This window comes from Zootoca vivipara, chromosome 2 (genome assembly GCF_963506605.1).
Source record: "Zootoca vivipara chromosome 2, rZooViv1.1, whole genome shotgun sequence".
NCBI lineage: Eukaryota > Metazoa > Chordata > Lepidosauria > Squamata > Lacertidae > Zootoca > Zootoca vivipara.
This window is the reverse complement of record NC_083277.1, coordinates 39,007,755-39,021,494: the sequence shown is the minus strand read 5'-3', so window position 1 is coordinate 39,021,494 and position 13,740 is coordinate 39,007,755. Positions and strand designations below refer to the sequence as shown.

General features: G+C 41.8%; 1 protein-coding gene across 1 annotated transcript in view; it reads left to right on the top strand.

Annotated features, from left to right (window-relative positions):
- The window catches only part of LOC118080053 (uncharacterized), an 81,166-nt gene that overhangs the window by 12,060 nt on the left and 55,366 nt on the right, over positions 1 to 13,740 (top strand). The window contains exons 6-11 of the mRNA XM_060271025.1: positions 1,544 to 1,666; positions 4,073 to 4,149; positions 5,535 to 5,752; positions 7,661 to 7,826; positions 10,880 to 11,086; positions 11,639 to 11,800. Coding sequence (XP_060127008.1) covers positions 1,544 to 1,666; positions 4,073 to 4,149; positions 5,535 to 5,752; positions 7,661 to 7,826; positions 10,880 to 11,086; positions 11,639 to 11,800 — 953 coding nt within the window. The remainder of the gene's footprint in view (positions 1 to 1,543; positions 1,667 to 4,072; positions 4,150 to 5,534; positions 5,753 to 7,660; positions 7,827 to 10,879; positions 11,087 to 11,638; positions 11,801 to 13,740) is intronic.

Below are 13,740 nucleotides of genomic sequence, written 5' to 3'. Positions count from 1 at the left end.
CTTTACTAATTATAGGAAGCCAGTGTAATTCAGGCTAGCATAACTCACATCCACATAAACTATCCCATTCCAAATTCAATTCAGGAGCTTTCGGCAAGGGCTAATGCCAAGTGTAGGGGACCAAGCTTTGAGGTGTGGGCCCTGAGTCACATGACTAAGCTGAACAGGGTTTGGAATAGGTATAAGTCTCTCTTTGCCCCAACCTGCGCCTGCTCCTCCTCTGGAATGTCCCTTTTAGTTCAGCAGCATCTGGCAGACCAAAGGTTTCCCACACCTGCCTTAGCACATTACTAGTAGGTAAGGTTTAGTCATGCTGGCCACATTACCCGGAAACTGTCTGTGGACAAACGCCGGCTCCCTCAGCTTTTAGAGTGAGATGAGTGCCGCAACCCCAGAGTCACCTGCGACTGCACCTAACTGTCAGGGGTACCTTTACCTTTAAGCTTTACTGAATCAGTGGCACTACGCTTGAGTAAGCATGCTTAGGATTGCAGTGACAGTTTTGCTCTGTAACCAAAAGCACAGGCATCCCATTTGCTTTTTCATTCAGTTCAGAGAGACTGTTGCAAAGGTAATGAATACAAGCCTACAGCAGTCACAAAATAGCATTTAAAGAGGTTCTGACATTGATGCATCTGTGAGGATAGGAATGAGACAGGTCCCTATTTCCACTTGCAGGATGCTAGAATTTTCAACACTGCTTATTGCTTTGGTAATCCAGACAGCATTTTTTGTCTACTCTCCCATATCTGAGCTCATCAATCTGGTTTGCTTGTCACAGCAAGCAAAACTATAGTGTTGGTGGATGTTGTTCAAAATTCAGAGTTTGAAAATACCGTATTTTTCCGTATATAAGACTAGGTTTTTTTCCCTAAAAAATGATCTCCAAAATATGGGGGTGCCTTATACACAGATAGATCTTCCCCCATTTTCTTAAACTGGAGTCCTCAAAAATACATGGGGGCGTCTTATAGACAGAAAAATACGGTATAAATGTATCAGGAGACGTATTGTCTCAAAACTATGCAGGATGTTGCTTTCTTTGGGGTTGCAAGAAGAAACAGGTTAAAAGTATATATTATAAACTGAGGGGAAGATTTAGGATTGTTGGTAATGTTTGATATTTTGGAGTATATCTGGACAGTGAGTCATATTTTTTTCATTGTACACTAGTATAGAAGAAAATTCTTTTATAGTAATAACCAGATGATACATGACAACAAAAAAGTTCCATAAAATGAATGCAGTGCTTAAAACGTGAATCTAATACTGAAAGGGGTTTCCCCCCTCATTTATAGTGAAAGCATGAGAATGCAAAGATATTTTGGATACAAATTAAACAGGCCATGGAAATAATAATGCAGAAATAGTAATAATACTAAATTATAATGCAGAAATAGTAATAATAATAATAAATTAGAACCCACTTTATTTTTACTGACAAGGAAAGAAAGTATGTGCACATTAAAAAGAGTTAACGTTAGATGTTATTTGGAATGTTGTAAAATACAAGATCTTTGACATCGGTATTTGTTTTTTTAAGGTTTACAACAGGAATTATACTGAGACTTGTTCAGCAGAAAATCCAGGTTTTGGACGGTTAACCTTTATATCATTCAACCCAGTGAGAGATGAACTCATCGGTGGAGGAATCAGGGGAGTAAAGGTATTGCCATTGTCATTTTATTTATAAGCCACATTTCCCACAAATAAATCTATGCACACAGTGAGTTCACAGAAAAAAATCAAAATACAACAAGAATACATAGTAAGCCATATAATAACAATGCAACATAACACACACAAACAAATCGCCAGCAATTAACAGTTCATTTGACCTAAACATTTAAATAAACATACACATTACTAATAGATCAAGTCAAAATATATATTAAGCAACAGTTGCTCTTTTGGCAGCTGTTCCCTTCTGAAGGCTTTTTAGGGCTGGATGGAGGGGCAAGACAAGTAGAGATAGCCATCCTCTGATGTCAAACATAATCAGTTACTCCTCTGGAAACAGCTCCCTTCTTTTCTTTTTTAACAAATCATTTTTTATTGATTATCCAATAAAAACAGCCAATTAACATATTCATCAAATCATAATAATAATCCAATTAAAAACAATAAACTAAAATAAATTAAAAAACCAAATTACAATCCAAATTATTAATTATTAATTTTTCTGGGCTTCCCATAGTCTGGACCTCTGAAGTATATCTCCTGGTGTCTTTTGTTCTCTCCTTGTTTAATTACCTCTCTAATTTCCTCTGTTGAGATCGGTGTTTCTAGTTGTGACCTATTTTCTTGTGAAATCTCATTTAATTTATATTTTTTTAAAAATATATTTTCTCTTTATTTTCCTTAGGTGCCTTATAAAGTTCTTTTAAAAAATTACAAAAGTTTTTCCTTATTTCTTTTGGGTCATCTATTATTTTATCATCAACCTTTCAAGTCTTTCAAGTCTAAGTAAAGCTGTGCAGTTGAATACTTAATTATAAATAGAAGTTCATCAATCACCTCTACAATCCAAACACCAGGATGAGAATCTCTTTGAAGTCCGAGCTTAAACACCAGAGACTGTATTGCAGGTTTTTTCTCAGTCTTCTTCAGTCCAGACTATGTCTGTTTATTGTCCAAATCTAATTATTTTATCAAACATATTTTTGGCTATGAGAGTGACTTCGGACTGCCAGCCGTGTCGTGCTCTGGGACCCAGCGTCCTGCCACTTGCACCTTGATGCAAGCTGACAATCTCGGACAATATGCGGGTCTACAAGACAGTCCTCCCCCACCCTGGGGAGTCTGCCAGGGCTAATTATCCCCATATCAACCCTGAATTACTGGCACGGCTGAGGTCCAATCGTGTGGGAGCCAGCCATTTCTCACCATCGGAAACAGGAATCTGGAAACAGCTCCCTTCTGAAGGGATGTAAAAACAATACAGAGGCCTGGGCAAGTGGGTAGCAAAATTCAAAAATGACCTGTGCAAAAGAGGAGAGAAAGGCTAGCCTGCTCCCTGCATGGTATCTGTTTTGTAACTAGCCAGACTCAGCCATAGAAATGTCATTTTGTGGTGGGTCCCCATGGTGTTTTCCAAATCTACCCGCAGGCCCAAGAAGTTTGGCAAACCCTGCTTTTGTTTGTTTGTTTGTTTGTTTGTTTATTATTTGAATAGTCAACTTCATGATTCCATGGCAGCTTACAACACTAGATACTTTCAGGCATATACAAAACAATCCTTGTAACATTTTAGACAGAAGGCACCTTGGAAGGTGGTTAATCACATCAATTCCGTAAAGAGGTGTGCTGAAAGCATTGTTGCCAGTCAGTCTTCAGCAGAGGGGACATTCTAAAGGTGCATGAACACTAGAATTATGTTTTCCTGCATTACGTTTGAAGGCATGACACCAAATTAATGTAACTGGGAAGCTGCATGTTTAGGGGTACTGATCAGGAAAATCAGGATAAATGAGGCCTCTTAATTTTGTGAACCACTCACCGGAATCCAGATTTTATCACTTATTTGTATATGCATTATTATTCCATGGAAACGTCTGATTATGTCACTTGGTAATGAACTATTGAACATTAATATTGATTTCTGATCCACATAAATATTTATTATTCTTTTTCTACTGAATTAGGTGGATTAAGTTGAAGAAGAAGAAAAATCTTTTAATGCTTGTTTGGTACAGAAACCTGTAAAACTATCATTGCAGCTCCCTGATGAATAGTTTGCCTGCTAATAAAAGATTTTTTGAGAATAGATTAATTTGGGGGGGGGGTTCATTAATTATATAATACATATTTCTATTTTAAAAGAACATGAGGATTTCTTCCGTCTGGTTCTAGCAGTGTCCTTCATAATAAAAAAATAAAACAGCACACTTTCTGAACTGTAAATCCCTTGCCAAAAGGATTTTGACACAGTTCAATCATATGCATATTTACTTGGAGATACATCTCACAGTGTTCCAAGTAAGTGTCCATAGGACTGCAGTCTTAAACTTCTAAATTTCCAGCTGATGCTATTTAAGCTTTTCAACTAAGTTTATAATATTTTCTCTTTTAGATTTGGAAGTTTAAAGAAAAGAGGATCTCAGAAGAATCTAACATCTTTCCAATGTGCAATTATGGCCTTTTCCCCAGGTACATGAGTTTGTTTGAATTTTGGAATGAGCATTTAGACTGAACAGCCCAGACCAGATGCCTGTATATGTGCACCTTATTTCTTTGATGCAACCCATCACAATTTATGTATGTGAGTTTGAATATACAAATATGTGGAAGTATAACTATGAGAAAAGTATCCCTTTCCATTTATGATTCAAGCTTTCTGGTGCTCATGGAGTTGTAGCCAAAATATCACTCACACACAAGCAGACTCAGAGTAACCTTAGGTTTGCATATATGCAAACATTGTTCAGAATATACATGGTGGACCAACACCCCTGCCCTAATAGCCTCATCATAACCATAATAATGTTGAGGGACTTAGAGCAGGGGAAATGGGCAACAGATTAAGAGAGGAAGAGACACATAGATGAGAGAGAGAGAGAGAGAGAGAGAGAGAGAGAGAGAGAGAGAGAGAGAGAGAGAGAGAGAGAGAGAGAGAGAGAATATCATATTGTCTCAATATATCAGCTCCTGGCTCCTGGCTAATACTGAGAAGCCAGTAGACATTAATGGAGAAACCAAAGATTTTAATTCAGCTAGGATCTGACAGGTGTGTGTCTACACCCCCCCCCCAAAAAAAAGTTTGCACAAATTCTATTTTAGCTCACAGCTTTGCAAATGGAATGAAAATGTTTACTTAGGCTGAAATCCTATATGCTTGCCAAGGATGAGCTCCATTGAGCAGATCTCTTGGCAGGCTTTGGGCAGAGATGTGGAGTGAAGTGTTAGGTGACATGTTGCTGCCAGACTTTTATAGAATGATGAACAATTTAATGCTGATTTTTTAATTGTTTTTGTTGAAGGTATTGTTTGTATCATATTTGATTTCAATTATAGAATATTGTTTTATATTTTTATTGATGTGAACCTTTCTGGGCCTATTGATAAATAAATAATAGTATGCAATACATTTAGCAGTGTGTGGCTGCTTCCATGACTTGAGTCCAGAGTTTTCATGAGCAGATCTTGGTTCATGGGATGCTCCAACTGGATGGAGGAAGGAAGGAGGTGATTTTTGCTGATTCCTTCTTCCCTCTGTAGCCCCTGGTGATGCTTGAAAAACTGTGCTGGAGGGTTGAGGAAGTGACCCTGGCTCCTGCAGCTAAAAAGGAGAATTTGTGTGAATTGCTTCTTTCCTTCCACCATTGGATCTCGGTGTCCTTTCCACAAACAGAAGCAGCCCTTCCATTTGTAGAAGCAACACATTGGATCCAACCCTATATTTCTTGCTCAGTAGTGACAGTTCATATAAAACATCTGGCTCTAGCAGATTTTCTGTTTTTATCAGATTCAAATAATTCCCACAGTATTTTCACATTGCTATGTTTTATTTATATATACATATATATTTAATGCAGTAGAGAATATCCACACATGGGGAAAAGGTGGTGCACAAATATGGATTTTGATGTCCTTATGCAAAGATACTACTGCTTTTCTGAATGCCATTTCACCTGCTACAACATCAAAGGGAAAATGCTATTCGAGATCCCAAATGCACATACAACCGAAATTACCTCTTGTGTCTACTCATCTGACGTTAACGTTTTGGTTACTTCCTGCAAAGGCAATGAAAGTAAGTTGTCCCAGGGAAGCTGCAAATAATCCACTGTTATATTCATACTTATCTCCTTATTCTATAGCACATTTTATTGCTGTTAAGTAAATAATAATAATACAAGGGTTGAAACCAACAGTCTCCCATTACTGTTAATTTAAATGTGAAATTTGTAGGAGTACTTATTTAAAATATTTGTATCTTGCCCTTTATCATCACTGATTTCTGGAGGGGTAAATTCATAAAATTAAACCTCAGCAGTGAAATACAATTCTTTAATGACAGCAACTAAAATGCCATGGTTCAAAAATATTCTTTATAGCAGCAGGGCAGACTTCATCCTTCCAGTCTGAAGCTATGAAACTTATAACCAGCAGAACCCTGGGCAAGTCCATAAGCTTTCAGTTGGCACCAACCTTGGCAGATGGGCTGCGCAGGCTGCTTATCACATCACTGCATAATGAACTTTTTGTCAGACGAGACCTCAAAAGGGCCTCTGACAATCGCAATGCATGCTTTAGTACAGGAGGCACTTCTTCAACCAAATTAACACATTTCATGTAGGTATTTTATACATCATTTAAACCACCCATATCCTGCCTTTCCTTCAAAGTGCTCAGGATGGCTGCCAATAAATATAAAACCGCAAGCTACCAATGAAAAGTTTGTTAAGTGCTAAAGCAGCAGCAAGAAATAAGGAAGTGTTTAATGAGATACAAGCTTTCACACAGAAACTTAATGGGGACAGTGGGTGACAGATCACAAGGTACAATGTAGCCTGCACTATCTCCGCATGGAATTACCAATGGCAGACCGTACAAAAATAACTAGATGCACTCTTAGAGAGGTAAATAGGCCCTGAATTGGCTCTGATTCTATTGCTCATCATGGATCACTATGGCCACACTTGCCAGTCCAGGAAAACTGCTTTCTTGCTGCTGTGACTATTTTATTTTATAATTTGGTGGGATAAAACATTTCTCTGTAGTCAAAGTTCTCAGTTTTGACACAGACATGAAGAGATCAGTTGTGGAAGTTTGGTTCCCGTCCCCCCACAAAAAAAAATTAAGACAAGAATTTTGGAGTTCACGAGTCACAAGCTAACTGTTAACTCTTTAGAGGAATACTTAGTACCAAATGGATTTATAAGCAGGCCAGATTTGTCTGTTGGATTTTAGAACTATCTACTACTTTTATGAGATATAGACCTCCTGCAGCATCGACTAATTGGGACTTCAGATTTGGAGAGTGTTATCAGTAGAATTTAAAGCTGGGTTTTTGCAGATAGAATTATTTAGGGCTATGGCTTAGATCCAATAAAGATATTGCAATGATAAAGCCAGACTAGATGTCACTCAGGTCTCTTTCAGCTTTAGAATTTGATGACCTTACATTACTGGAGAGTAATTTGCAGATATAGAGTTGGATCCAAGTCTTTGTACAATGTGCAGAAGGAGTTTCTACCAAATCTCTTTCTCTGCACTTCTCAAAACCCAAGCTACTGAAATCCCAAAATCCCACTCCTAACTCCTCACGCTTTCAGCCAAACCAAAAAGTAGCCACTGTGACAGGAGCTATCATAAATGGTAAGGTAACAAGTCAGATCCCCTCTTTCCCCTTGTAATTCAAGCACTAAACATAGGATAGATCTTGACAGAACAGTGCAAAGCTGGAGACTGGACTGTCCTCCTTAGCCAAGCAAATAGTGAGTTTCCTTGCACAGAAGTGGAAGGCATATCACACCCTCTCTAACATCCTAAAACTGCAACTAAAGAAGCCATCATAAAAGGAAGGCATTGACATACCCAATTTCAAACACTGATTTCAATAACAAAACCTGTGGATCCAGCTCTGTATTCATAACTGAATTGTTACAGTTTTACTAATTTTGTGTTTTCCTGTTGTTATTTTATTTTTTTTACCCAGTAAAATCTTGGAGTGACCAAGGCTGCTTGCTGCACACATTTCAAGGTCATTCCAAAACTGTCACAAAGCTTCTGCTGCACCCAAACTCTACCTCTTTATTTATCTCTGGATCTCTAGATGGATCAGTCAAACTCTGGTCATTTGATACAATGGAACTTTTTTACAGGTAGTTTAAACAAGGTAGTATTCCCTAAATTATAGATACATGGGCTTATATCTGGAGGTGCATCCAGTTCATACATTTTACACACCAGAATATTGACTAGCATTTCATACAGCTTCTAAAATACAAATGTTGTAATCCTTTGTATACTTACTTGGGAATAAGCTCCGTTGAACTCACTGGAATTGATGTCTGAGTAAACATGTATAGGATTATGCTATGAATTTGTTTTGAAACCCCCCCCCCCCGAATATATTGATTGTTAAAGATAATGCATCCCTTACTTTGTACAATTCACTGTAAATCGTTCAACAAATTCTATAATTATAATGACTTTTAAATGGCTTTTGCAGGAGCTGGTGTTATATATTGCTTATAGTAGCATTTTTCTGTTATAATAATTTAATAATAATAATTTATTATTTATACCCCGCCCATCTGGCCGGGTTCCCCCAGCCACTCTGGGCGGCTTCCAACAAAACAGAAATTCTAAAATACAGAGATCCATCAAACATTAAAATACAGAAATCCATCAAACATTAAAAGCTTCCCTAAACAGGGCTGCCTTGAGATGCCTTCTAAAGGTCTGGTAATTGTTGTTCTCTTTGACCTCTAGTGGGAGGGCATTCCACAGGGTGGGTGCCACTACCGAGAAGGCCCTCTGCCTGGTTCCCTGTAACTTGGCTTCTCGTAGTGAGGGAACCGCCAGAAGGCCCTCGGAGCTGGACCTCAGTGTCCGGGCAGACCGATGGGGGTGGAGACGCTCCTTCAGGTATACCGGACCGAGGCCGTTTAGGGCTTTAAAGGTCAACACCAACACTTTGAATTGTGCTCGGAAACGTACTGGGAGCCAATGTAGGTCTTTCAGGACCGGTGTTATGTGGTCTCGGCGGCCGCTCCCAGTCACCAGTCTAGCTGCTGCATTCTGGATTAGTTGTAGTTTCCGGGTCACCTTCAAAGGTAGCCCCACGTAGAGCGCATTGCAGTAGTCCAAGCGAGAGATAACTAGAGCATGCACCACTCTGGAGAGACAGTCAGTGGGCAGGTAGGGACTCAGCCTGCGTACCAGATGGAGCTGATAAACAGCTGTCTTGGACACAGAGTTGACCTGTGCCTCCATGGACAGCTGTGAGTCTAAGATGACTCCCAGGCTGCGCACCTGGTCTTTCAGGGGCACAGTTACCCCATTCAGGACCAGGGAGTCCTCCACACCCGCCCGCCTCCTGTCCCCCACAAACAGTACTTCTGTCTTGTCAGGATTCAATCTCAATCTGTTAGCCGCCATCCATCCTCCAACCGCCTCCAAGCACTCACACAGGACCTTCACCGCCTTCACTGGTTCTGATTTAAAAGAGAGGTAGAGCTGGGTATCATCAGCATACTGATGGACACCCAGCCCAAACCCCCTGATGATCTCTCCCAGCGGCTGCATATAGATGTTAAAAAGCATGGGGGAGAGGACAGAACCCTGAGGCACCCCACAAGTGAGAGCCCAGGGGTCTGAACACTCATCCCCCACCACCACTTTCTGAACACGGCCCAGGAGGAAGGAGCGGAACCACTGCATGACGGTGCCCCCAGCTCCCAAACCCTCTAGACGATCCAGAAGGATGTTATGGTCGATGGTGTCAAAAGCCGCTGAGAGATCCAGCAGAACAAGGAAACAGCTGTTACCTTTGTCCCTAGCCCGCCGGAGATCATCGACCAGTGCGACCAAGGCAGTTTCAGTCCCATGATGAGGCCTGAATCCTGACTGGAAGGGATCCAAATGGTCCGCTTCTTCCAGGCGTGCCTGAAGTTGTTCAGCAACCACTCGCTCAATCACCTTGCCCAAGAATGGAAGATTTGAGACTGGGCGATAGTTGGCCATATTGGCCGGATCTAAAGATGGTTTTTTAAGAAGCGGTTTAATAACCGCCTCTTTCAGCGGGTCTGGGAAGGCTCCTTCATGGAGAGAAGCATTTACCAACCCGCGAAGCCCATCGCCCAGCCCTTCCTGGCTAGCTTTTATAAGCCAGGATGGGCAAGGATCAAGGAGACAGGTGGTTGGTTTCACTCGTCGAAGCAGCCTGTCCACATCCTCGGAGGTAACAGATTGAAATTGATCCCACAAAACTTGACTAGACAGGACTCTAGCACTCCCCCGCCCCGGCCCTGCTCCCACGGTGGAGTCTACCTCTTCCCGAATCTGAGCGACTTTATCTGCAAAAAACTTTGCAAAATCATTGCAGGAGATCATATGATACAAACAGTAATTACCTATTGTTACAAAGTTCCTTCTTTTTGCTGGCTGTTTGACAAATGTGCCAAACTGACCAATGATGTTGTCCTCATCGACTTAGCATCAGTTTTTGCACATAAGGTGGATGATGAGGACAATTTTAATGAATTTGATGTGCTTCCAAGAGTGCCGTGTTATGAATTTCAACCATGGAGTGGGCTGGGTGCAGAGGAGTGAGTGGTGGGAGGCACTAGCTGGGGAACCCCCAAGGGAAGGAGGCTCAGAGACAGGGGGTTGGTGGTGGAAAGACAATGAGTGGTCAGGAGGAGCAGACAGGGAGGAAGAGGTATTGGAAGCTAAAGAGGCAACAGGGTTTAGTGAGCAGGAAGAGGCTGGGTCAGAGAGCAGTCCAGAATTAGAGACAGAAGCAGAGGCAGAGCGGAGGCAGGCTGCTGAAGAAGCCAGGGAATCTCCCCACTCCTGCTTCAACCAGCTTCCCTCCCCCTGGTCCCCCAGAACATGCAGAGAAATGAAGAGGGTGGAGCAAAGAGAGACAAGACAACAGAGCCTTAGGCTGCTGGGGAAGGACCCTGGGGAGGATCCTTAGAGAGCAATGGGAAGGCGGGTACCTTCAGTCCTCACAACTGCCTCACTGGAGCAAGACATAGTGGGAAGAGTTGCTGTGATCACTAGGCCTGCCCTGTTTTGGTTTCTTTGAATGAAGAGTTAACTTCACTGACACCATGTGTTTTATGGCTGATCTACTCCTAACTCCAGCTCCCAGCACTTTTCTTCAGCTCACATCTGGCCTATAATACCATTCTTTTATATCCAGCATATCACCATTCAAAGAAGGAATACGTTGGATTGGCACAGTGGATGATAATTTTCTGTACTGCTGTTCTCCCCGCAATCTTCATATATATGATCTGAATTCATTTACTACCTTTTGGACTCGTTTCAACAGTCCGATAACTAAACTCTACGTCTGTAGTGCACATGAGAAGTCCAGCAGGGTGGTTGCTATGGGTGCTGACAACAGGTATGCTGAAATGTTGGGATTTCTGTAAAAAAAGGTTTATTAAAAAGCAAATTATTATTGTTTCCAGTGTGGACACATTGTGATCCTTCCCAAAATAAATATATTTATATTACTATCTGGACGATATAACTCTGAAGCAAATGGTTCAGAGTCATTCCATGCATATCTACTCAGAAGTAAGTCCCACTGAGTTCAGGAGGACTTATTTCCTGGTAAGTGTGTATTGGACTGTATTGGACATACTATCCTTATGCTAGTATCTAAAACTGAAAGCAGTTTCCTAAATAAAGACAACTGCATATATGGGGCCCTATTATGGGAATGTAAAAGAGTTCATTTTAAAGTGTATACCAGTGTTTCCCAAACTTGGGTCTCTAGCTATTTTTGGACTACAACTCCCATCATCCCTAGCTAGCAAGACCAATGGTAAGGATGATGGGAATTGTAGTCCCAAAACAGCTGAAGACCCAAGTTTGGGAAACACAGTTGACCTATAGTTTATTGTTTTTGTTTTTTAAAAAATACTGTTTGCTCTCTGTTTTCTTTCCAAAGTTTAAGAATATTCTCACTTCAAGATGGGGAAAAGTTATGCACAGTTCTGCCACCTCCTTATCCGCCTCTGATCCAGCCAGTTCTAAGTTTTACCTACAACAGAGCCAGTGGAACTGTTTTCTTCCTCCTGACACCTTCAGAAATATGGGTCTACACAGTAAGGTAATCATGTTAACCATTTCGCTTGCCGTTCCAATTACTGCATCAATCCAACTCTTACACAAGTGTCGTTCACAATTTGTTCAGCGGGTGAGGAAGCCCTGATGAATACAGAGAGAAAATAACATCTTTTATCACTTCTGCAGCAACTGCACCGGCTGCCTGTGATCATTTGCACCAAATTCAAGGTGTTACCGTAGTGCTTACAGCCCATCATGGCATCAAATCCATATATCTTACCTGATCACCTCTTTCCATATTAACTCCTTTCTAATTAAGATACTATGGCTAAGAGCAGGCATCCCCAAACTGTGGCCCTCCAGATGTTTTGGCCTACAACTCCCATGACCCCTAGCTAACAGGAACAGTGGTAGGGGAAGATGGGAATTGTAGTCCAAAACATCTGGAGGGCCGAAGTTTGGGGATGCCTGGCTAAGAACTACACTGTTTACGTTCTTTGCCTTAGAATAGATGAAATCAGCAGCAGCAAGAAACTTTACAGCAATTAAGAACACAAGAAGAACCTGCTGGATCTGGTCAGTGGCCCATCCAGGCCAGCATCCTGTTCTTACAGTCAGTGGCAGAGAGCAGTCCCGGGGGCGTAGCGTGCCGCCCGCATGGGTGTGGTGTGCGTTCTGGGAGCGTGGTGCACGTTCTGGGGGTGTGGCGCACTGCCTGCAGGGGCGTGGGGCACGTTCTGGGGGCGGAGACAGCTGCGATGGCACCCTGCCGGGATCGCGCTGCCGGGGGCGGCACGCTCCCACCACCCCCATCTTCCTACGCCCCTGTTTACAGTGGTCAACCACGTGCCTGTAGGAAACCAAGAAGCAGCACCTGAGCACCAGAACACTCTCCCCTCTGGCAGTTTCCAGCTACTGGTATTCAGAAGCTAGTAACTACTGATGGACGTATCTTCCATGAATTTGTCTGATCCTCTTTTAAAGCCATCTAAGTTGGTGGCTGTCACTGCCTCCTGTTTGAGTGAGTTCCATAGTTTCACAATGTGCTGTGTGAAGAAGTGCTTCCTTTCATCTGCCCTGAATTGCCCAGCGTTCAGCTTCCTTGGATATCCATGAGAACATGGGAGAAAAACTGTTCTCTGTCTACTTTCTCCATGCCATGCATAGTATTATAAGCTTCTATCCTGTAGCCTTCACTTGCCTTTTTTTTCTAAATGAAGAAATCCTAATTGCTGCAATCTTACCTCATTGGGCAGTTGCTATATCAACCTTGATAATTTTGGTTGCCCTCTTCTGAACCTTTTACAACCCTACAACATCTTTTTTTTTTTTTTTTGAGGTATGGTGACTAGAACTGTGCAGGTTAGGTAGCCGTGTTGGTCTGACATAGTCAAAACAAAATAATTTTAAAAAATAAAATAAAATAAATTCCTTCCAGCAGCACCTTAGAGACCAACTAAGTTTGTCATAGGTATGAGCTTTCGTGTGCATGCACACTTCTTCAGATACACGTGCAGTTTTTCAAATGCGGTCTCACCATAGATTTGTATGGCATTATGTTATTGTCCCTAAGGGTGTGGAATTATCTCCCTTGGAAGTCAAGACCTGTGAGGCACACTACAGTCCTAACCCTTCACTGGCTGGGGTGGGGATTGATGGGGTAACACAGCCAGCATTGTATGCTCCTCAGCCCTACCAATTTGACTGGCCAGGGCAAAAAGGGGTGGATAGGAAAGGAAAATGCCCCTTCGCTGTCCCAACTTCTAGGCAGGCATAGTGGAGAGGCTTAGATTGAGTCTAATTGCTACCATGTGATAGCAGTACTCAGCAGATCCTATAGCAGCCAAGCCCCACTCCCCAAATGCTCCATTTCAGGACTTTCCATTGGCAGGGATATCGCCAATGGTAGCTTCTGCCTTCCATTTGGGTGGATGCATTGGGGTGTTCCTTCCTGGTGGGGGCTTCTCTTCTGATAGAGCCAGG